The sequence below is a fragment of the Phascolarctos cinereus genome, unplaced genomic scaffold (assembly GCF_003287225.1).
Source record: "Phascolarctos cinereus isolate Bilbo 61053 unplaced genomic scaffold, phaCin_HiC Scaffold_1;HRSCAF=81, whole genome shotgun sequence".
NCBI lineage: Eukaryota > Metazoa > Chordata > Mammalia > Diprotodontia > Phascolarctidae > Phascolarctos > Phascolarctos cinereus.
The window spans coordinates 205,924,786-205,949,562 of record NW_027555514.1 but is presented as its reverse complement, the minus strand read 5'-3'; the positions used below and the strand labels follow the sequence as shown (position 1 = coordinate 205,949,562).

Genomic DNA, 24,777 nt, shown 5'->3' with positions numbered 1-24,777 from the left:
ACCATTCTGGAAAGCAATTTGGAACTATGCCCAAAAGGCTATAAAAATGTGCATGGCCTTCTACCCAGCAATAGCACTTCTAGGGCTGTATCCCAAACAGATCATACAAATGGGGAAAGGACCCACATAAACAAAAATATTTATAGTAACTCTTTCCGTGGTGGCAAAGAATTGGAAATTGGGGGGATGCTCATCAACTGGGGAATGGCAGTTGTGATATATGAATGTAATGGAATACTATTGTGCTATAAGAAATGACGAGCAGGTAGACTTCAGAAAAACCTGGGGACTGACGCTGAGTGAAGTGAGCAGAACTAGAACACTGTATACAGTAACAATCACATTATGCGATGACTAACTTTGATAGATTTACCCCTTCTCAGCAATGCAAGGATCTAAGACATCTCCAAAGGTCTCACAATGGAAAATGCTATCCATATCCAGAGAAAGAATTATGGAGTTTGAATGCAGATCAAAGCATACTGTTTACTCTTTTTTTTCCTCCTGTTTTGTTGTTTCCTCTTTCTTGTGGTTCCTCCTATTGGTTCTAATCCTTCCTTACAACATGACTAATGTGAAATATGTTTAATAGGAATGTATATGTAGAGCCTATATCAGATTGAGCGCCATCTTGGGGGGGAAGGGGAGAAAAATTTAAAACTCAAAAGCGTATATGCAAGTGATTTCATTGAAAACTAAAAATAAATTCATAAAAAAATTTAAAAATGCTTATTGAAGTTTTTTCAAAAAGAGAGATATTCAGTCTCATATATAATCCTTTTTCTGCTCCTTTATATAGGGAAATATTTATGCTTGTGAGGTTTATAACAACAAAAAAAAGTGAAAAAAATAAGAATGTAAGCTTGAAGGTAGAAACTATCCTACTTTTGTATTTGTGACTCAAAGTTCGGCACAGTTCTTTGTTCGCAGCAAATACTTTATGGTTTTTCATTTATTCATTATTCACACCTTTAATAATCTGGCTTCTATCCCTACTATTCTGAAATAGCTCACTCCAAAGTCCCTTGACCCTCCTTATCATTAAAGCAAAGGGATTTCCCTCCTCTCCCTCCATCTTCAAATCTCATCCCCATTCTTCCCCATTCATCCTCCACCTACTTCTTGGTACTGTCTTCCTTTGGCTTCAATGACACTATACTTTCATGGTTCAACTTTCGACCATCTCTTCTGCTTTGCGCTGATAACACATCTATCAATGATCACTTCCATAAGCTTTTGAGTTTTAAATTTTTCTCACTCCCTCTTCCCTCCTCCCTTCCCAAGATGGTGCACAATCTGATATATGCTATACATATACATTCCTATTAAACATATTTTCTTGTTAGTGATGTTGTAAGGAAGAATTAGAACCAAGAGGAGGAACCACAAGAAAGAAAAAATAAAACAAAACAACAGAAGAAAAAAATAGCAAACAGTAAGCTTTGATCTGCATTCAAACTCTATAGTTCTTTCTTTGGATGTGGATAGCATTTTCCATCATAAGACCTTTGGAAACATCTTAGATCCTTGCATTGCTGAGAACAGCTAAGTCCATCAAGGTCAGTCATCACTCAACGTGGCTGTTACTGTGTACAACATTCTCCTGGTTCTGCTCACTTCACTCAGCATCAGTCCATACAACTCTTTACAGGATTTTCTGAAGTCAGCCTGCTCATCATTTCTTATAGCACAATAGTATTCCATTACATTCACATACCACAACTTGTTCAGCCATTCCCCAATTGATGGGCATCCTCTCAATTTCCAATTCTTTGCCACCACAAAGAGATGATATAAATATTTTTGTACATGTGGGTCCTTTTTCCATTTGTATTATCTCTTTGGGTATGCTGATAATACATCTTCTTGACCTTAAAATGTGGACATACTCCAAACTTCTGTCCTACACCCACTTCTCATTTTCCTACATAATCACTCCCTTGGTGGTCTCATCCCTTCCATTCTAGGGATGAGAATAGCATCCTGTTCCTTCAAGGCCTAACTCCAGATGCCACCTTCTCCATGAAACCTTCCTTGGCTGGTTTCTGACCTCTCCCTCCCCTACACCCAGGGGAAAATGCTGCTTCACTTTCTCAGATCACTTTGCCTAGGCCTCTCCCTTACATCATTGCAGGCGTCTTTCCCTTTCATCATCATTATTATATTGTACTTTCTTCAAAAGTGGGACATATGTTATATCCAGGGGTGTGCATGAGCTGACTGTACATTATAAATCAGCCTTGAATTATGGTTTCATTGATAGTCCAGACCTAAGAGTGATGGAGAAAATGTTAACGATGCAGATTAAACTTCAAATGCTGATGATTCACAAATCGACTTATCCAGCCCTAACCTCTCTTCAGATTTCTAATCTCAGTCTCCATCAGCCTTTCAGACATTTCCAATTAGATGTTCAGTAGACAGCTCTCTAGTAGTCCAGTTGATTTTAAACTCAACGTGTCCAAAACTGAACCCATTATCTTTTCCACTGAATCCTCCCCCTTGCAAACTTCCTCTGAGGGGACCACCATCCTCCCAGTCACCCAGGCCTACAACTTTAGTGATATCCTTGAGTCTTAGCTTTCACTCGCCAAGGCCTTTTTCATTTATGAAACATCCCTCAAATACCCTTATCTTCTCTGCAGGCCCTTATCTGGTATGGTATGGTATTGGTATACTCCAACTCTGGAACTATTGTAATCGCCTACTAATTGGTTTCCCTGGCACAAGCCCCTCCCCTCTCCAGTCCACCATCCATTCAATCAATCAAATTGACCTTTCCAAAGCACCACTGTGTCATTCCCACGTTCCAGTGGTTTCCTATCACCTCCAGGATCAAATACAAAATTCTGTTTGGCATTCAAAGCCCTTCATAACGCAGCCCACCCTCACACTCCTACCTTCCAAGCATCTTAAACCTTATTTCTCCCATGCCCCCCATGTATTTGGATCCAGTGATACTCTTTGCTGTTTGAAAAACAAAATAGTCCATCTCTCATCTCTGGGCATTTTCTTTGGCTCTCCCCTATGCCTAGAACACTTTCCTTCCTTGTCTCTCCTCCTGGCTTCCTTCAAGTTCCAGCTAAAATCTCACCTTCTACAGGAAGCCTTTATCAATCTCTCTTAATTCGAGTGCCTTCCCTGTGCCCATTACTTCCTATTTATCCTGTACATAGCTTATTTGTGTATATTTGTTTGCTTGTTGTCTCTCCCATTAGATTTTGAGCTCGAAGACGGAATCTTTTACCTTTCTTTGTATCTTCAGCACTTAGCACAGTACCTGACATAGAGTAGGTGCTTAACAATGCTTACTGACTGACTTAAATGTGTTGTGTATATATTTCTCTCCCCCATTACCCTCAGTAAGTTATTAAACATTTACCAACACACCTCACTGGACTTCGATGACTCTGAAGGAGAGAGTGAGACAGATGACTTTGCTCAGTCTCACTCACCCATATCCAATTCATTCAGAAGTCAAGACATCACCCTCATGATGTCATTGGTCCCCTTCAAGAACAAAGGATGAACGACAGCCAGCAACACCCCTGGTTATACCCATGTCATAAAAATTGGAATCTGAGTCACTTCGAAAAACCAAAGTTCAATGGTATCCAATTTTACAGATTATAAGCTTTCAATACATCCAATATTTTGGCTAAGCAGGTTTGAAATCTGTACTAGGTATATAAAACAGTTTCAACCCACCCATAATAATTTCTTAAGGTCCTAGGGATACAAACACAAAAATGAAACAATTCTTGCTCTCAAGAAGCCTGCATTCTAACAAAAAAAAGTTTCACATGTATTTTAAGAATTAAAATCACTGCTAGTATGAAGGCCAACTTGACAGAATATGAGAATATGTACTCCAAGAGAAGCAACCGGGCAAAGCTTCAAATATTGCCATGCTTTATCTCTAAATTATATAACAGGTTGGTATATTCCAAGAAGTAAGTTATTTTAATTTATTCCCTAAATGTTTGTTCCTACCAAATTTCAAAAATCACATAAACACTGGGCAGGTACAAATTACGAGTCAGTTTGGAGTTCCTTCCAATTTGGCAGTATTTTCCAGCAGAATCAATCTTTAGTGTGAAAGGGGGACTGTAACTAAAGATTTCAGACTGATTACATACCTTCAGGACTATCTGGAATAACTGAAGGCAGCTGTGGTGAAGGAATTGCACTTGAAGGCTTGTCAAAATCCAAAACTGATTCCTTAAATTCACCATTTAAAAAAAAAGGCAAAATTAAAGATTATGAAGTAGGAGCAAAGATTATAATTCATTTAAAAGCTCTGTTACCAGCAAGGAAGCCATAAGCTCAAACCTGCCTGTGGTTACTTTTACGATGCATAATATTTTTATTTGTAAGCTGTAGTAAAAATATTAAACTGAGATCCTCCTACAAAAAAAAATTTAGGCAGCTTTTTTAAATAAAGCAGCTGCCAAAATAATTGAAGCTACCTTCTACAACTATATGAACAATTCTCACTTGGGGGGAAAAAAAATTCAACCAATTTCCAAAGCATAATCTTTACATGAGAATATCTTAGCCCTCATTTCTGTGTGGTAAGCCTTTATTCAAGTAAACTAAGAGAAACTCCAATTTATTTTGTCTCAGGCACATAATAGTTCATGTTATTGAGTTGATGATACCCCTTAAACTTGAATTCTCTCTTTCCTCCCTATACCAATCAAATCCAGCCATTCCCTTTCTCGTTTTACATTCAATGACCTTAACTTTTGAACTTCTACGATACTTATCTGACACCACCTGATTTAGCCTAGAAAATCTAGGCTTTTACATAGCTTGATCCAACACAGTTTGTTTTCGGCAAGGCAGATAGGTGGTACAGTGAATAGAGTACCAGACCTAGAGGAGGGAAGACCTGAGTGCAAATGCTTCCTCAGATACTTACTAGCTATCTAACCCTGGACAGGTCATAAAAGAGGAGAAAAAATAGCACCTACATCTCAAGTACCTTGTTGGAAGGATAAAATGAAATAATACTCCTAAGGTGCTCTGCAACCTTAGAGCACTATCTAAGTGCTAAATATCACTACTATTATCTCCCCAAATGAGCTATAAGATATTTGAAGACAGAAACTATCATACTTTTAAATCCTAAACATTATTGAACACACAGTGCATACCCAATTTTGTTCATTTGAAGTAAAGTGCTGACAAGCAATTGTTTTAATGGCCCTACATATTAAAGAGCCACTTAGATTCTTACCTGCATAAAGTTATAAGTTCCCTGAATCTGAGTCATCAGATCCTGAAGCTTTTCTTTCCTTAGAACTGAATCACTTGGAGGGGCAGAAGGGGTATCTGCAGACTGATTCAAAAGCTTAGGCACCTGAAAGGGAAGTCCATAAGGTAGAAGAAAATGCAATTAAATTTTTCTATTAAAAAAATCTTTGCCATTAAGTTACTAAGAAATAATTTACAGTAACATTTCACATCCAGAATCACTAGGAAAAGGGGACTTCACAAGTAAGTGTTCCCCTATCTTTGAAATTTTTAAGCCCTTTTAGATGGGCTCAAAAGTATATTATATTGCTCTCCATAATCTTAAACACAAGCACCATAATTTAATCTTATTCATGATGACTTAGTGTCATCGATGCCATACTGCATAGTACAATGATGCCACTCAAGGGCTGATGTGTATATGCCTAATGACTCATGTAGAAGTGACTGACCAGCTAACTATAATGCAGCCACCGTGTACCATTTAGTAATTGAGAGCCAAGTCCATAAATATGGATTTTCACTTCCTAAGTTTTTTTGGTTCTTTCCATGCTCTAGGAAGTTAAGGTTGCTGTATAAAGTAATCTCCAGATCATCAAAACATTGCCATATTTCACCTTCAAGTTCTACCCTTAAGTATAGTTACACCTATTACTATATGTATTCTGGACCTCAGGCTGTCTATGAGATGAGTTTGCCAAACATATGGGCCTTTCTGATGTCTCAGGAAGCAGATAGGCCCCAACACAAAAAGCCATCCTTATACCAAATTCCATTCAAGAGTAAAACAGTGGTAGAAAGAAGCCACATATAAAGATTCTGATTTTATAAAGAAAAAGGGGGAAAAAAGGTTAACAAAGATATGCTTGAGAACTATGGTTAAGTTTTAGTTTTATAAACACTGGCATAAAATCATATTGTAATTTAACTTATCTGCCAAATTTAGTTCATAAAATACAAAAGAAGAGCAACATTCTGCAGAGGCAACCTTAGAAAAGTAAGGTTAGTGATCATAACATTTTTTTAAAAGGTAGTGCAGGACAAATAAATCAGAGCTGTGGCAATAATTCTGCCACCAAGATACCCTTTCCATCAGACAGATGTAAGCTGGGGGTCATTTATTCATTTTATTCTATGCTTGAATATGTCCAAGGATCACAAGGTTGCAGAGAAAAACCTTGGTTTGAGTTCAACTGTAAGCAAGTCTTTTTTGAGGTGTAAAAGACTGATCAATACAAAAAATTTTATATCTTTAACAAGGGATATATATTTTGCATTGTGGGCAACACAAATGATTTAAAACAAAAGGATTAAAGACACAATAACCCATAGGGATCACAAAAGATTCACTAAAACCTTTCACAATCCATTATAAAGCTTGAACTTGAATGAAGGTATAAATTCTCAATAGCTAAATGTATAATAACAAATAATCAAAACTGTTGGCTCACAAGTGTTTCCTTGGACATAGCTGCTCTTTTTCCCCCTCACTCTATGTTCTCCTATGCAACACTGCTAGCTACTCTATGAATTATCTTTATACCTACTGTTTCACCTCTGAAGGAAACATTTCTATTTCTACCATATCCTAGGGCAAAATTCAAATTTGGATCATATCTTAGCTACCAAAATGTCTTATCTTAACAAATATATACAAACTGGTGTTGGGAAGCCACATCAACAAACATAAGCATGAAAGTGAAGCAACAGGATTAACCATACCAGGTCATTCTTGTGCCTAGAATATTATTTCTAATACAAAGTTTTCGTTATTCCCTAGTGTTTGTGTACATTACCTACTTTTTTACTTTATGATTATGTTGCTATCTGTGTTCTCAGTTCTAAAATGTAAGAGTCACCATTTCAGTACCAGTAACTGTGACTTCAGCACCAAGTTAATTAGCTAGTTTGCACATGAAGAAATTTCACCTCAAACTGAAGTAGCTAAAGACAAATGGAATATTTCAAAGGTAGCTGGATCTTGTAAATAAAAGACAAAATTAAATCTCTTTTGAGCTATTTTGGCAAGGGTTATAAAAAGGGGTCTCAATATAATTAGATAACAAGTTCTCTATAATGCCAACAGAAGAATAATGCCCATCAACTCACATCTTTGGATTCTGAATCATACTTTCTGGTCATCAGTTGCCCATTCATTACAAGGCTTGCGGCTGGAGGTCTCCAAGACTTTGAAGGAGATTGTAACTGCTGTAGTAAAGCCTGTTTTTGACTCTCAACATTGGCTTCCCATGGCTCTGGAATCTCAGGTGGCTTTGTATCTTGCTCTTCATGAACTGAAGCTGGCCAAGACCTAATGGCCTTCTGTTCATTCTGTGCAGGAGTCCAAGATTTGGAAGTCTGTTTCTTTGGCTCCAACTCTTTCTGCAGAGGAGCAACCCAGGGCTTTAGTGACTCTTTTTTCTTCTGTTCCTCCTGACCACAGACCGCATTAGATTTAGGAATGTCTTGTTCCCATGTCCCATGAACTATGTTGGATTTAGAGATTTCTTGGGTCTTCTGTTCTTCCTGAAGATCAAGAGTAGCAGATTTTGGACTCTCCTGATTATCCTGTTCTGGAGTTAACACAGGTTTTGCAGTCTCCTGTTGCTTAACAGAATCCCAAGACATCAGGGACTCCAGCTTCTTCTGCCCTTCTAAGTCAGCAATCACTTCCCAGCATTTTGTAAGATTTGGCTTCCTGGTATAATCTTCTTTCCAAGATTGCTGTCCTTCTGGTTTCTTGCTTGAATACTCAACTTCAGACAGGTAGCGTCTGTTGAGAAACTAAGCCAGAGAAGTCCACTTATGCTTAAGATATAAAATTAGGAAGGTTATTTATTTGATTGAATAAATGTGCCTGTTTTTGCCAAGATCTCTTTCACTATGCTACAAACAAAATCAGAGCAGGCAAATGGACAAATAAAGGAGGAGCATGATATAACAGCCTAAGTAGAAGACACTGATAGAGAAACTGAAGAAAGGGTTCAGAAAACCCTATAGTCCACAAAAACAAAACTATACCTATTTGAGGACTACAGATCACGTCCTAGGTCTTACTTAGTAGTTGTTGCCTTTGATTGCTTAAGGAAAAAACAAAAGACCAGAAGTATCTTTACACTTCTTTGATGAACTCTATTTGGCTTACTGTATTCTACATAGGAAACTACATAGTAACTTAGTATCTTACAAGGAAAGAACACTGTGGCTTATGACTTACTGGGTTAGAGTCTAAAGCATTTGTGTATTATGAACAAATATGATTGATACTAAAAACTAAATAATGGTTTAGCATTTAAAAAATGCTTATTGACAAGAACAAAAACCATATGAAGACACCAACAAAAGATACAGAAAAGGTTTTTGACAGAAGTATGACAATCATTCATGTTTTTCAAAAAACATAGAAGAAAAGGATCTTTCTTTAATATTATAAAAAACATTTATCTAAAACCAAGTACTAATATGATTTGTAATGGAAAAATGCTGAAAGCTTTCCTAGCAGGATCAGGAGCTAATCAATTCTGTCCACGCTCACCAATACTTTTTTGTCAAATAACTAGAAATGCTAACTACAGTAATAAGAAATTAAGAGAACTAGTGTAGGGAAAGGAGTCAAAATTATTACTCTTTGACCAAGACATTAAAGTTAACTTTTAAAAACCCTAGAAAATAAATCAAGAAGACCCCAAGTAACAGCATCAGTAAAACAGCACAATATTTTTAAAAAGCCAAACATCATCAGCATTACTAAGAAAAATCTAGGAGAAATAAAAAAGAATCCATTTAAGATACAACCCTTCTCCAAAACAAAACTAAAGCATAACTAAATATCCAATACTGATGACTAGGTTATACCAATATAAGTATTATTTAAGTTAATCCACAAAACTAATTCTTATCTAATTATCAATTATTTTAAAAAAAGTTAAAAATCACTCAACAGATTTTTTAAAAAGCAATATTCATATGGAGGAACAAAAGGTCAAAAACATCTATGCAAATAACAGGGAAAAAATCAGGAATGAAGGGATTTGGCATTATTTAGTTCTTAAGTTATATCATATAGCAGTAATTACTGTAACTATCTCCTGAACTAAAAAAAATAGAATAGACTGCCTGTCGTTCTAGTCTTTGACAAGCCCTAGAAAATGAAATACTAGGGAAAGACTTCTTTCTTCAAGAAGTAGTGAGAAAACTAGACAGCAGTTTGGTGAAAAATAAGTTTAGACCAGAGTTTTAAATACTATATTGCACAAAAAATTCCAAATGAGTAAACTAAACATAAGGAACCAATTTATTCATTCAAGAGAAAGAATTTGTAAACTTGCAACTTGAATTTGTAAACATGACAAAACACACAATAGATTATTTTGACTATACAAAAATTACAAAACTTTTACATAAGTAAAATGTACCTGGAAAAAAATATTTTCTCCAGCCCATATCTTTGCACAAAGCATCTGATAATTCTGACATACATAATACACAGGGAACCGATACAAATTTAAGATTGTGAGTCAGTCTCCCTTAGCCTGTGGTCTAAGAGTATGAACACAGCAGTGTTGTGTTTTTTTTTAAGTGGCTTACTGTTTTTAATTTTTAAAACTATTTCCCCCAATTACATGTTAAAACAATTTTTAGCATTTTTTTAAAAAAAGTTTTGAATTCCAAATTCTATCCCTCCCTCCCCTCCCCCTTTCCTGCGACAATAAGCAGTTATAGGTTATGCATGTGCAATCATGTAGAACATTTCCATACTAGTCATTTTGTACAAGAAGGCTTGAATAAAATAAAAAGAATTTTTAAAAAGTGAAAAATAGCATGCTTCAGTCTGTGTTCAAACAATATCAGTTCTTTCTCTGGAGGCAGATAGTATGCTTCCTTTGGGAATGTCTTAGAATATTGCTGAGAATATTTAGTCATTCATAGTTCTTCACTGAACAATATTGCTGTTACTGTGTACAACATTCTCCTGGTTTTGTTCACTTCACTATGTATCAGTTTATGTAAGTCTTTCCAGGTTTTTCTGAAATCATTCTGCTTGTCATTTCTTATACCACAATTCCATTACAATCATGTTTAGCCATTCCCCAAAAGACAGGCATCCCATGAATAAGCAATTTCAAAAATAACTCCCTGTTGGAATGGATGCAATAAAACAAATGTATTGCTAGTTGGTTCAACCATTTTGGAAAAGAATTTGTAAGTTACTCTTACCATAGGTTTGTACCAAAAGGATGTTATTTATAGACAACCAGATTTTATCTGTACAAAATTACTCATCTCAATACTATTTGTAACTGAAAAAGATTAGAAACAAAGTATATGACTAATGATTAAGAAATGCCTTAACATATATTATATGGGAATATAATGTTATCACTGTGTCATAAGAAAGATATATGAAGAATTCAAAGAAATTTGGGAAGACTTAAATGAACTAATGCAATAACCAGTGCATTCATAAACCAAAGCAACCATAAAGCCATATACAACAACATTAAAGAAGTGGAGTTTAAATGGCAACAAAATTTATATAAAATATGATGACATATAAAATATGACAAAGTTAGTGTTTACTTTCACAAATGGAAATGATTCAGTAAAAATCAAAATTGGTCCAGATATTCTGTAGTTCCCTCACTTTTATCCACCTAAGAATGTTCCATGAGGAAATATCTTGTATCACTCTTAGATTCTGGGCTTTCAAGATTAGTATTCTACCTTTACCAGAGCATTTACCAGTACCAAGTCAGTGGTCTCCAGGGTACATATGGATGGGTGTTTAACATTCTTAAAGAGCTGCATTTTTATGACTAAAGCCTTGGCCTAAATCTCCTCAAGCCTTACAAGTCAGCCAACCACAAGGTAGTGAACAGAGGAATGCCAAAGAAACTTCTGACATCATCATTCTTCAAAACAAGTTTAAATATCAGAATTCATACCATAACTAAACAACCTTCCTCTCTCACCATGGAAGAGAGGTCTGATTCCTTCCTAATGCTCCCTATACAGTGGAAGAAAATGAAAATAAATCTTAAGACATCTATCTGTCCTCTATAAAAAACTGTATAATACCTACATGTCTCTACTGGACCCATTTACAAATCTAAACAACATGCTGCTAAACCTCTAGTTTTCTTATTATACCCATTTGTTTGAATCTCTTAAAATCAATGTAGATGATAGGCAAGTTAGAACTTCTAAGGTTGGCTTCTCTTTATCACCTCAAAGAGGTAAGAAATACATCAAATAAAATAAAAACAAGAGAAAGACAAACATCATTAAATGAAAAAAAATTCTACAGGGGAAACAAGTAAATTGAAGTGACATGTAAAATAATTTAAGAAATAATGAGGTAAACAGAGGAGAATCAGAAGGCAACAATTTTATTAAAATCCTCAAAAAAGGAAGAGTATACAAGAATTACAGCCATTAAAAATCAGAGCTCTTAAAAGGAAAATTCAAAAAGGAAAAAATGATAGTTTAGGGGGAAAAAAATGTCAGAAAATAAAGCCATAGGCTGAAAAACAGTTGGTGCATCGATGCAGAGTCGTAACCAAAAGTAAAAACTATAGCAGGGGCAGGTAGGTGGCACAGTGGATAGTACACCAGCCCTGGAGTCAGCGTTACCTGAGTTCAAATCCAGCCTCAGACCAAACACTCAACACTTACTAGCTATGTGACCCTGGGCACGTCACTTAACCCCAACTGCCTTAAAAAAAAATTGACTATAGGAGAATCTTTAAAACGCAATAATATGCATAGAAAACAAAGTAAACATGTTGAAATAGCTTGAAATCTTATACTGATTTGGCTTGGAAGTCCCACCTAATCAATAAGGTCATTAAGGGAACAAGTCAAAGTCACCTACAGACATGGTTGATCATAAAATAGTATTCTAGAAGAGAAAAGAGGTACAAGAAACTTAATAGTTCTTGAAATCAGCAAACAACAACTAAAGGTTGTTAAAAACAGAAGAAGGGCAGAGGGGCTCATGATCTATAGGAACCCTGCCCACTTCTATAGGCATTACAATAAACTGCCTCTTGACTGGAAAATGGTTTGAGTGAGTGAATCCATTCCAGGCAGACACTGCCTTGTACCCTAACATTTCAGAGTTCCCAGCAACCCCAAACTGTGTTGTCCAGGTTCCTGGCAACCATAAACCGCAACAATATTATCCCCATTTTACACTTGAGGAAAGTAAAGCAATCAGAGGTTATCCACTTCAATTCTTTGCTGCTACAAATGGTTAACAAAGACAGAGACCAGAACAAGGTAGGTGAACTATTCTACTATGATCTGTCCTGATCAGACCATATTTGGGGTCATGTGGTTGGTTCTGGGCATATTTGGAAAGGGTATTTATGATATGAAGTGCCCTCAAGGGAAGGGCAACCATGAAGGTGAGAGGACCAGACACCATGCTGTAAGAGAAAGATTGGTTGAATGAACTGGGATCATTTAGGCAAGAGAAGGCAAGAGTTATCAACAATAATTGTTAACGCATTTGAAAGACTGTTCTACAAGGAAGAGGGACTAGGTTTGTTCTGCTTAGCTTTAGGGGGACAGAACTGAAAATAACTGGTGGAAGTGGCTGATTTAGGCTCAATATAAGGAAAAGTTTCTTTTCTTTATAACTTTTTTTAGGTGAGGCAATTGGGGTTAAGTGACTTGCCCAAGGTCATACAGCTAGTGAGTATCATGTGTCTGAGGCTGCATTTGAACTCAGGTCCTCCTGACTATAGGGCAGGTGCTCCATCCACTGAGTGATGTAGCTGCCCCTAGAAAAAGTTTCTTAACAATACGTGCTGACCAAAAGAGGGATGAGTTGCCTGGGGAGGTACTTGTTTCTTCTTCACTAGCAGTCTTCAAGCATATGTGGGGTGACTACTGGTTGAAATTGTTGGAAAGGATTTCTTATTCTGGGATGAATTGTACTAGATGACCTCCAAGGTCTTTTTCTACCCTGAAATTCTACAATGCTGATTCTCTTGGAAGTAGATGCCCTATTGACCATGGAAAGACTGCACCAATTGTGGTAGTTAAATGTCATAGAATATCACTGCTCTGTAAGAAACAATGAATATGCAGAATTCAGAGATACATGGGGAATAAAGACTTATGTGAACTGATACAGGGGTAAAATAAGCAGAACCAAGAAAATGACATATACAATGACTGCTGCAATGCAAACAGAAATGATAAATGAAAATTGAATATTGTGCAATTATATCTTGCTAATAGCCATACTTTTTTCCTCTCTACAAGCACCCCAGACCTCCTCTATCGTGTCTCAGCTCTTCACTCTGAAGCTTCCCTCCAGCTCCAGAATCCACCCATAAGAAGTACCTTCCACACCGGCAGCCTCTCCCTCCAATTGGATGGTGCCTCCTAAAACCTCCATTTAAGGAGAAAGGCCAGCCCAGGCAGCCCTCTGCCTTCTCCAAGCTGCACACTTGATGTTTTTCAGTCTCCCCATCCCCTGAATCTTCCTTTTATGTATTTCCTTCTCTCCCCACTCCTCTAGAAAAATCTCCTTGAGAGCAGGGATTATCTTTCTATAAAGAGTTTACTCTTCTGAGAGTTCTCTATCGCAATTAAATCACAGTTCTAATCCCAGTCTCCATCTGCTTTGGTTTTGTCTCCCCAGTTCCTGACACACAGTGGGTGCTTAATAAATGCTTTTTGTTTCCTTAAAAAAAATTATAGTAGTAAAACTACAATAAAGTGATCATTCTGAGACTAGGGGTAGCAACTCTGAAATGGGAAAGGGAACCATTTCAAGTAAAACAAGCCACACCAAAATGTACACACATATTTTTTAAGTGAACATGATTCAATAATTTATGTATGCCTACATGGAGAGGGGATGAGGAAGCACGTCTGTAGGAAAGGGAGGAAACTAGGATAGGATTATTGTAAGCAAAACAGGCTCTGGGTACTTAGAGCTGATTTTTTGTTTTCATATTACCCTCATTTACAAACATATTCCATTCATTCCCCTCCTCAGGGGACCATTCTTTGCAACAAAGATTAAAAAGAGAAAAATTATTTATGCAAAACCAATTAACCTATCAACTGTGTTTGACAACTCCATAGCCATTATAACCCACCTCTGCAAAGAAAGGAGGATGAACACTGATTTTAACATTTTTTTTAATTTTTAGAGGGGAAAAATAGTTATAACATCAAATATTAATGGTGTAAACCCAAAATGTTGGAGGGTTGTAGAAGAGACTAGAAAACAGTAAACAACATCTTGTTCTATAAAAGAAACAACAGACAGTTAAAATAAAATGAAAGACTAAAGTAGAAAATACTAAACTTCAGCTGGATTTCTTTTAAAAAGAAGGGGCACAGCCACTTTGGACAAGCCAAAAATACAATCAAGAAAATCAAGAAAATTACAATGCAAAGCTACCAGAAATGAAACAATAGCAATATGAAATTTATATGCACTGAATGCCATACCTTTTTCTTTAAATACTTAAGAACTAACTGCATTACATAAAGACTCCATTTAGAAAGATGTTCATTGGGCACTTAAATGTAAAAGAAAGAGAAAAATTATATCTGAAAAAAAGATAATTGTAATTATTGCTAGCATCATATAAAGCCCACTATGCTAATAAGTGTTTTACAAATATTATCTCATTTGATCTTAACAACTTTTATAACTGAGGAAACTGAGGCAAAGAGAGGTTAAGTGAATTGTCCCAGGTCACACAGCTAGTAAATGTCAGAGGCCATATTTAAATTCAGGTCTTCCTGACTCCAGGCACATTACTCTACCTACTGTGCAACATAGCTACCTCAACATAGACCTTTACTGATCACTGAATAGAAATCTTTGGACACTTATTTTTTTAGAGCCTTGATAAAAAAAAATAGATCATTGAACAATCACATGAAAGATAGCTCCAAATTACTAAAAAGTACAAATTAAAACAACCCTAAAATTTTATCTCATATTCAGCAAAATTAAGACATTAAAAATATTTTGAAATAAAAATATTTCAATGATGGAGAGGCTGAGAGAAGACAGGAACTAAAAATACATTGTTGGTGAAACTGTGAAATGGCCTAATTATTTTGGAAAGCAATTTGGAACCATGTAAGGGGAAAAATAAAATGGCCATGCCTTCTGATCCAGATGATATGTCAAGAAACAAGGTCCCATATGAAGCAAAACATTCATAGCAGCACTTTTTGTCGTATCAAAGAGCTTTAGTTAAAGTAAGTATGCAAGACCTGGGTAATATCTAAATAAATCCCACCTGTGATGCTCACTGCCTCTATAGAAAAGTCATTGTAAATGAAGGGTTTGGATTTGACAGCACTTAGGTCCGTTTGCCACAAGAAACAATAACTGAAGAATTAAGGGAAACATGGGAAGATTCATGAAAACTGATACAGCAAGCAGAACTAGGAAAATACATATGGATTTACAACATAAATGCAAAGAAAATAATGAAAATTTCACATAATGACCAAGTTTAGCTCTAAATAGAAGAGTTGAAGCAACATACATGCTTCACCGAGGAGATAAGAGGAAAACTAAATGTAGGATGTGGCATGTGCTATCAGGTACAGCTTGTGTATTGGTTGGTTTTGCTGAACTTTTTCACCCCTTTTTTCATCTTTGTTACAAGGGAAAGAAAGCACAATTCAGAAATGAATACAATATAAAAATAAAAAAGGTAATAATAATGGGCTGTGGGCTAGAACAAAGATTTTCATAAATGAAACAAGGAAGACATACTAAAAGTATTAATGGGATCATAAATACTGTGTAAGAACAAATCATAAAAATTAAAGAAAATAATGAGAAACACAAAAATCTGTGGTACAAAGTTAAAGATATCCTTAATATTTCCACTTGAGAAAAAGGGAAAAGAGAGCTCAAAGCAAAACTGACAAAAGATAAAGATTACTGAATTGAGCCTATAACAACAACAACAAAATCAAGTCAAAGAAGTAAATATAATTGAAAACAAAAGACTTTAGTTGATAAAAATAAAGTTGGTTTTGAAAAAGTCAATAAAAGAGGCCACTAGGTAAAAGAAAGAAAAACTAGATTGCCAAAAATCAACTCTCAAGGGTAGAGAGATAGGAAAATCCTGATACAGATGGATTTACAAGTAGATTCTAGAAAATATTTAAAAAGCAACAATTTCCACTACTGCATAAACTGGTTGAAAGGGGAAGGGGGAGGGAGAATGAAGGTACCTTACTAAACTCCTCAGACAAATATGGTTCTGCTAGCTAAACCAAGAAAAGAAACCAGAAAGAAAACCACATATTCAGTAATGAATACTGACATAAAACTATTGATTAGCAAATAGACTAAAGAAATATGTTTAAACAAATATTTACTATGAACAGTGAATTTGATCCAGGAACGTTGATTGACTTATGGTTTTATGGAAAAATGTTAACTGTAGTGACGAGATGAGAAATTGAGGCAATATGCACAGAACTAAAACGAAGCAAAATGATTTTGCTTGGAGATATATTTACTTAGAAAGCCAACAACAAATGGAGGGAAAAAGGTTCCATTTAAGATAATAAAATGCATGAAAACATCTGGCAGTTAACCTACCAAACCCAAAATGTACATAAATAAAACCGCAAGCCAATTTATGTAAACAAGAGAGACCTAAGTTGGAAATTCTATTTTTATTCACAATTGGGCTATGCAAATACATTAAAAATGATAATACTCAAAGTACTCAAGATTTAGTACCACACCAAAATTATAAAAGGAAAATTTTATAGAATGAAGAAGAGTATGAAAGGAGAGCAGCTTAATGCTACGATATCACAAACTACAAAACAAAATAGTACTAAATAAAAGAAAAAAGGAAGACCTAAAAAAATGCACAAAGAATCTAGGTTTTTTTTCAACCACAAAGAACACAAACTACTCTGGAAAAATCTTCAATGGATAAGAGCTGTTGAAAAAGCTGGAAAGTAGTCCAATTGAAAGTTTTAAGCCAGTATCTTACAATATATATGTCACAATAAATCCTAAGTGAATGAATGATCTACACAAGAAAAGTTGCACAATTTTTAAATAGCAAGAAAAAAGAAGACAACTACAGGGCATAGTGGATGGAATGTTAGTATCAAGAAGACCCAAGGTTCATAATCTGTTTTTGGCAAGTCAAGGTCTCTCAAATCCAACTTCTTCATCTATGAAATGGGGATAATATCAGCACTTATAAGCTCACAAGACTGTAGTGAGGATCAAACAAGAAAATACATGTAAAAACATTTTGCAAACCTCAAAGTGGTTTTTGTTAGTCATTTGTGCCTTTCTTTGTGTGATCCCATTTGGGGTTTTCCTGGCAAAGATACTGGAGTGGTTTGCTATTTCCTTTCCAGCTCATTTTATAGACAAGGAAACTGAGGTAAACAGGGTTAAATGACTTGCCCAGGTTCACACAACTAGTTAGTGTCTGAGGGTAAATTTCAAATCAGGAAGATGAGTCTTTCCGACTACAGGCCCAGAGCTTTATCTACTGTGCCACTTAATTGTCCTCTCAAAGTTCTAAATGACAACTAATATTATAATCAGATATGGGTGAGAAGGGATTATACAAAACAGAATCTCAACTATATACATTTAAAAATTTTATTTTTTCCAAAATAACAAAAATCTATAATATTCTTTCCCTCCCATCTCCCCCACCCCTGAAAGAAGAGAAAAGAAAAGAAACTCTTACAACAAAAATGCACAGGTAAGCAAACAATTCCTACATTGGTCATGTCCCCAAAATATAGGTTTCATTCTAGAATCTGGGTCCATCACCTCTCTGTCAGGAGGTAGATAGCATGCTCCATCATTGGTTCTCTCTGGAATCACATTAACTAAAAAGCTTTTACACAAATGCAACCAGAATCAGAAAACACATGAATTACAAAAAAAAAAGAAGAAAGTCTAGTTAGAACTCTGTCCCACCTTTAAATGCTAATCATTAACACTGTCGTGAGAAAGATACTCATTAATTACATCAGTAAAGCTCTTTTCAGTATCTCTTACCTCTTGTGGTTGTATCTCAGGCTGTGTATGTTCCATAAGAGATTCTAGGGAAAAAGGAGAATATGTTAGGTGAAATTCACACAAAGATTTTTTTTTTCCTACACTGGATCACTAACAACTATTTCTTGTACTAAAAGTATTCATAAACATAACAATGTTTTTTACTTGTCACAATATATGATCCAAAATCATAAAGTGGTCCACCACTAGCCTTTACTCTTTATGGTACAGGTTTTATGTTTTATGATGAACTTAACTTGGTAGTTTTCATTAAAACATGGCTAAGTCATATTCCCTCCTATTGAAAGATGAGTTTCCTCATTAAGCCCTCATATCTTCAAATACTTACTATGGGGAGTCATAGCACAGGTCCCACAAGAAAAGGCACTTGGCAAGGGTATCCTGGAACCAGCTCATATTGGTTTGCATAAAACAACTCTTAAATTTTCAGTGTGAGCATTTTTACCTTAGAAATCAGCAAACACTACAAATCGAGGCTTCATTTATTGTACTGATTGTGTACTCTAGACTTAAAGTGGTAAAGAAAACATTAGTAGTGCAGATTAAGCTTAAGTGTGGGGTGTATAATTTTGTTGACAAAGTCATTAAACATTTACCAGCATGATCCTGGGTTAATCCAAGTAAATAACAGCTATAATCCAAACAGACAGAAGCACCAGTAGCATCTCCCAAACCCAAGTGGGGGCCAAGGAAAAGTATGGCACTGAGTTTGGATGGTAATGATAAAAGAAAGAACACAAGAGGTACACCTCCTTGGATTATAAAAGAATTCACCCTTTCCTTTCAATAAAAAAGTTCATTATCTGTGTCAAATAAGAATTGTGCTTTTAAGTTGATCATACATCAGGTTAGAGGAAAATTATTTCCATAGATGCATAAAAAAACTTCTGACAAAATACAACATTTATTTATGCTAACCATAGCAATAAGGAACAAAAACAAAAAACAAAAGGTAAAAGCTTCGATCTTATAATAATTGTTTCCTTAACCATTCAACATCACAGTAACATGTCTATGTTCTAACCAAAGAGGCCAAAGTTGCTCAGTTCTATGAAGACTTACAAGAGATTTCATCAAGAAAATTAGAGATATCAAGGGAATATTTCATGCAAAAATGGGCATGATAAAAGTCAAAAATGGTAGGGACTTAAAAGAAGGAGAAGAGGTTAAGAAGTGGCAAGAACACACAAAAGAACTATACAAGAAAGATCTATAAGAAACTATATAAGAAATATCACCAATAACCTATAAGCACAATGGTGTGGTTAGTGATCTAGAGCCAAACATTCTAGAGAATGAAGTCAAGTGGACTTTAGGAAGCATTGCTAACAATAAGGCTGGGGAAGTGATGGAATTCCAGCTGAGCTATTTATAATTCTAAAAGATGATGCTGTTAAAGTATTGCCCTCAATATGCCAGCAAATTTGAAAAATTCAACAGTGGCCCCTGCATTGGAAAAGATCACTTTACATCCCAATCCTAAAGAAGGGCAATGCCAAACAATTTTCAAATTACTAAATTTTTTATTATGCTCATTTCACACACCAACAAAATTATGCTTAAGATTCTGCAAGCAAGGCTTCAGCAACATATGAACCTAACATTACCAGACACACAGTCTGATTTTTGAAGAGGCAGAGGAATTAGAGGTTAAACTGCCAACATTTGCTGGATTATGAAGAAAGCAATGGAGAGCCAGAAAAAAAAAAACTACTTTTGTTTCACTGGCTACACTACAGCCTGTACTGTGTGGATCACAGCAAAATGTGGCAAGTCCTCAAAGAGATGGGAGTACTGTTTGAAGGCTCTATTTTAGAAAACGGATACAATTTCTAATGGCTATGATGGTACAAGTTCCATTGGCCTGAGTAAGGCACCCAAGGATCTAACTCTAAACTCAGAGAATATGAAATACATGAATGAAGAGGGTATGATATGGGATACTGCATACTTTGGAAGTAGATTTGGAATAACAATGTTTGCAATGCAGACTGTGCGGAATGAAAAATAAATCTACAAGTATGGTGATGATTTTAAGTGAAATTGTGGGTCACTTACTATTTGAAACAAAACAAAAAACTGTACCCCATCTTCTCATTACTGTCCCCAAATATTTTTCTCTAAATAAAAGCAAATACGCTATTCTTCCCTTCTCACCCAATCCTTCAAAATACTCTATATCCAAATGTTTGATTGGCTCATTCTATGACTTAATGAGAACTCAAAATATGAATGAAAGGGATGATAGAACTGTTTCATTGACATAGAACCATATTAACAAGAAGTATTAGGTTGGAAGAAAAAAAATCATCTTACTTGTCTCCTAAGGAGCCAGGATACAGGTCAAGAAGCAACAATTAGAACTGAACATGGAACAACTTATTTGTGAAGGTGATTAGGGAAGGAGTATGACAAGTCTGTGAATTGTCACCTTATTTAACTCATATGTGAATATATCATGAAAAATATATAATGAATATTGAATGGGGAAAGGGGTGAAGGGAAAGAGAGAATTTAGAACTGAAAATAAAGTAAAATTTAAAAGAAAGAAAAAAAGAAAAAGGCAGAAGAAAGGAAGGCCCACAGAATCATCAATGAAACTGAGATGATTAATAGTTAAAAGATGGTAGGATACAGCATAAATTCACAAAAATCATTAGCATTTCTACGTAGTACTAACAAAAGCCAGGGAGAAATAAGAGAAATTCTACAGAAAGCAGCTATAAATACCATGGACAGCTGGGAGTTAACAAATTAAGATATATAAGATTTATATGAATATAAATATATCATGCTTCACAGAAATAAAGGAGATAAACAACTGGAGAGATTTCACTGTTCATAATTGGGCTATATCAAAATAATAATTGCCAATACTAATTATAATACAGATTTAGTAGTAAACCCAAATTAACATGGAACATATTTTTAAAAATTAATTCTGAACTTAAATACTATGCTTTTCTACTATATTCTCATCCAGGGGCTCTCAGGACTACTTTTTATTCTTGCTGCCTCTGAACACAAGATACGTACATCTTAAAGGCTACATACGTCCCGTCTCTGGTCATGTTGACACTCACTTTGCCAGAGGTGTACCTTTCCCTATTGCCTGTGGTCTTCTAACTGACTTTTTGGCAGGTCTGGGGCAGAAGGCATTTGCTATAATCTTTAATTGGATTTCTTTATTCTTATGCAGTCTGGTGAGAACTTTAGGCTTTTACTGAAATAGGTATGTGGGAGCAGGCACACAGATGGAGCTGTGTTGGTGAAGATGTGAACTAATACCGCTGTTCTGGATTTCAGTTTGAAATTACACAATAAAAGTGACTAAACTATCTATTCCTTTTCTCTCAGCAATTCCACTATCCTGCATATAGCCGAAAGAATTAAAATAAAACATACACATGTATGAGGCAGCTACGTGGCACAGTGTATAGACACTGGGCTTGGAATCAAGGAAGACTCAGCTTCCTGAGTTCAAATCCAACTAGACACTTACTAGTTGTATAATCCTGGGCAAACCACTTAACCCTATTTGACTCAGTTCCTCATCTGTAAATGAGCTAGAGAAGGAAATGTGAGACCACTTTACCAAGAATCTTTACCAAGAAAACCCCGAATGCAGTCAGGAAGAGTCAGACACAACTGAAATAATTGAACATATACAAGTACATCAAAATATCCACAGCAGCATGCTTTGTGGTAGCCAATCACTAGAAACAAATAAGTGCCATTGAACTCGGGAATGGCTGAAAAAAACTACAGTATATGAATGGAGTGTTCTTGTGAGACAAGAATTAGTCAATATATGGAAACATATTTATGAATTGATACACAGGAAAATAAGCAGATTCAAGAGGATATACACAAAGACTTCAACCACGTAAGTGAAAAGATGACTAAAAAGAAGTTGAACTCCATAAGGGAAAAAAACAAAAAACGTCCTGGAAAACATATTTTTTTAAAAAAATAGCTCCTACATGGGTAGAGGAACAAGAACTACTAAAGTAGAATATTTATATTGTCAGACAAGATTTCCGTACTGGATGTTTTTGCTTATTTTTCTTTGTCACAAAGGAAGGTTCAATCTGGAACAGGTGATGGGAAATAACCGACATAAAGACAAGAAGTATCACTGAAATTTTTAAAAGGAAAAAGTACCAAATGAGCTACACAATTCCCAAAGAAATAAAAAACAGTAAGGGAACAAAGCAAAAATATAATCAATCCAATTGCCCATATGGTACAGGAAAGAAAGGTTATTTAAACGGTGATAATTTTAAGATAACTAATATTATGTTTTCCAAATCAATTTTTCTTATCAACAAAGTAATAAAATGCTGCATTTTTTTTTTCTGCAAGGCAATTAGGTTTAAGTGGCTTGCCCAGGGTGACATAGCCAGTAAGTGTCAGGTGTCTGGTCTGAGACCACATTTGAACTCAGGTCCTCCTTACTATCCACTGCACCACCTAGCTGCATTTTAAGCATTTAGAGTGTTACTAAAATGTTCTTTGCTTTCCAGAACTCAAGAATGCTACACTACTCTTTTGAAAAATATGCACATCAAAAAAGAATTTGTAGGATGAATTATAACCATGAGTTGGAATGAAGTAGACACATTACAATGATTAACAGAAATTATACTGCATAATTTTGCTAGACTGCTTTAAACTGTTAGTGGTAATTATGTATATGTGATCTGAAAATTAAGAATGTATTTCTGAAAGAAATAAACCTGGATAGAACCTGGGACCTATTATATAAAACGCTTTTTATAAAATACAAAATACATCATCATTTTATAATTGAGTTTATAAATTTTGTGTTATTTTATGTTTTATTAAAGACTTGCTTTGTATTTTTTTTTAATGAAGGGAGGTGTGTTTTACTACTTCGAAGGAGATGGGATTATCCCATTTTAAGTAATATTTTGAGGTTATCTGTTCCCTGTCAACTTTTTCCAGGTTCTACTATACTTGAATTTGGACAAAACAAAAGTCTATAATAGAATGATTCTACTAATAATTTTTAAAACTTCTTATTTTAATCAGTGTTTTCCAAAAGCAACATAATTCAGCATTAAAAGCATAACCTAGAATTTCTTTTAAGGTTCCCAGCCTAAATAGCATCAGTCTAGCATTAAGACAAGTTTTTCCTAAATAAAAGGCTATCCAGCAACAAGTAAAGATTTCCCTGATTATGGATAACAAATATGTACAAGTGGCTTAGAAAAGGCTAGATGATTCACACTGATTAGTATAAAACACAGAATTAAAAATTCTACTATTCATAGCAAACCTGATTCTTTAACAGATTCTGTCTGTAATAACTGTTTCTTCTCTGATTTTCCTCGGATTTCTTCATCCAATTCTTCTTTTTGCTTTATAATGTTGTTTCGGGGAACTGGAATACTTTCAAAATAGCCAGAGGTCAGCAGTTTAGACAATAGATCCTTCATGTGTTTGTCTAAGAAAGAGGGCCATTAAAAGGATTAGAAACCTTGCAACCTTTAGTTTGCAAACACACACACACTCATAAGATATGGGCACAGTGAAATTAAAAAAATAAAAAACAAAAAGAATTGTAGTTTAACCTCAGATATGACAGAAGCCCATTTTTCTTCTATAAGAAGAGGCAGGTATTAGAACAAAACTGGTAGTTACCTAAGAACTAGTCCATTTCTATGCCATGCAGAGTTTCATGCACAAAAACAGAATGCAAACTGGTTTGGCAAATCATTTAACCCAGGCTCCTATAACATGATGGACTAGCTTAAGGATTACTAGTTGGTCCATTATGAAATTGGAGTCTACCATGAGGCACAGCTCACACAATCCGTTCTCTATAAACTCTTACCCAAAGTCATCAATCAAGCACGTACTACGGGCCAGGCAATGGAAATACAAAGACAAAAACACAATATGCTCTTCCCTCAAATAATTTATATTCTATTAAAAAGAGACAACATACAAATATCTACAAACACACACACATGTATATGCTTTCATATGTAGGGTAAACTAAGAAGAGTGGCAAAGAGAAAACCCAGAAAGGCCTCATGCAGAAGATGGCAGTAGCTAGTGAAGGATGGAATGGAGCAGGGAAAGGATTGAAGCAGAGGGACCGATTAGAAAGCTACTGATCTAGTAAAAAGGTGAATAACGCCTAAACTAGAGTGGCAGCCATGTGGGCCGAGAGAAAGAGATTCAAGGGAGAGATGCTGAAGACCAAAAAATGACAAGTTTTGGCAACTGATTGGATCAGGGAGAATGAAGCATCCAGGATGATGACCTTGTGAGGGACTGGAAGGAAGTTCTCCATTAATTCTAATGGAAAGAATTGAAGTCATTATGTGAAATAGTATATAGAGAAAAAAGAAAGGGATCCACAACAGACACGTGGGAGAATGCTCAGTTAGTGGCATGATAAAACAATGATGTGT

The 24,777-nt window shown here is 35.4% G+C and overlaps 1 protein-coding gene across 5 annotated transcripts in view; it reads right to left on the bottom strand.

Annotated features, from left to right (window-relative positions):
- CAPRIN2 (caprin family member 2) overlaps positions 1-24,777 on the bottom strand; it is a 63,312-nt gene that overhangs the window by 18,203 nt on the left and 20,332 nt on the right. For all 5 annotated transcript variants that reach the window (XM_078156643.1, XM_078156647.1, XM_078156653.1 and 2 more), the window contains exons 7-11: positions 23,634-23,801; positions 18,311-18,354; positions 7,369-8,043; positions 5,243-5,365; positions 4,140-4,221 (exon numbers count right to left, since the gene is read on the bottom strand). In XM_078156643.1, the coding sequence (XP_078012769.1) occupies positions 4,140-4,221; positions 5,243-5,365; positions 7,369-8,043; positions 18,311-18,354; positions 23,634-23,801 (1,092 nt within the window). The remainder of the gene's footprint in view (positions 1-4,139; positions 4,222-5,242; positions 5,366-7,368; positions 8,044-18,310; positions 18,355-23,633; positions 23,802-24,777) is intronic.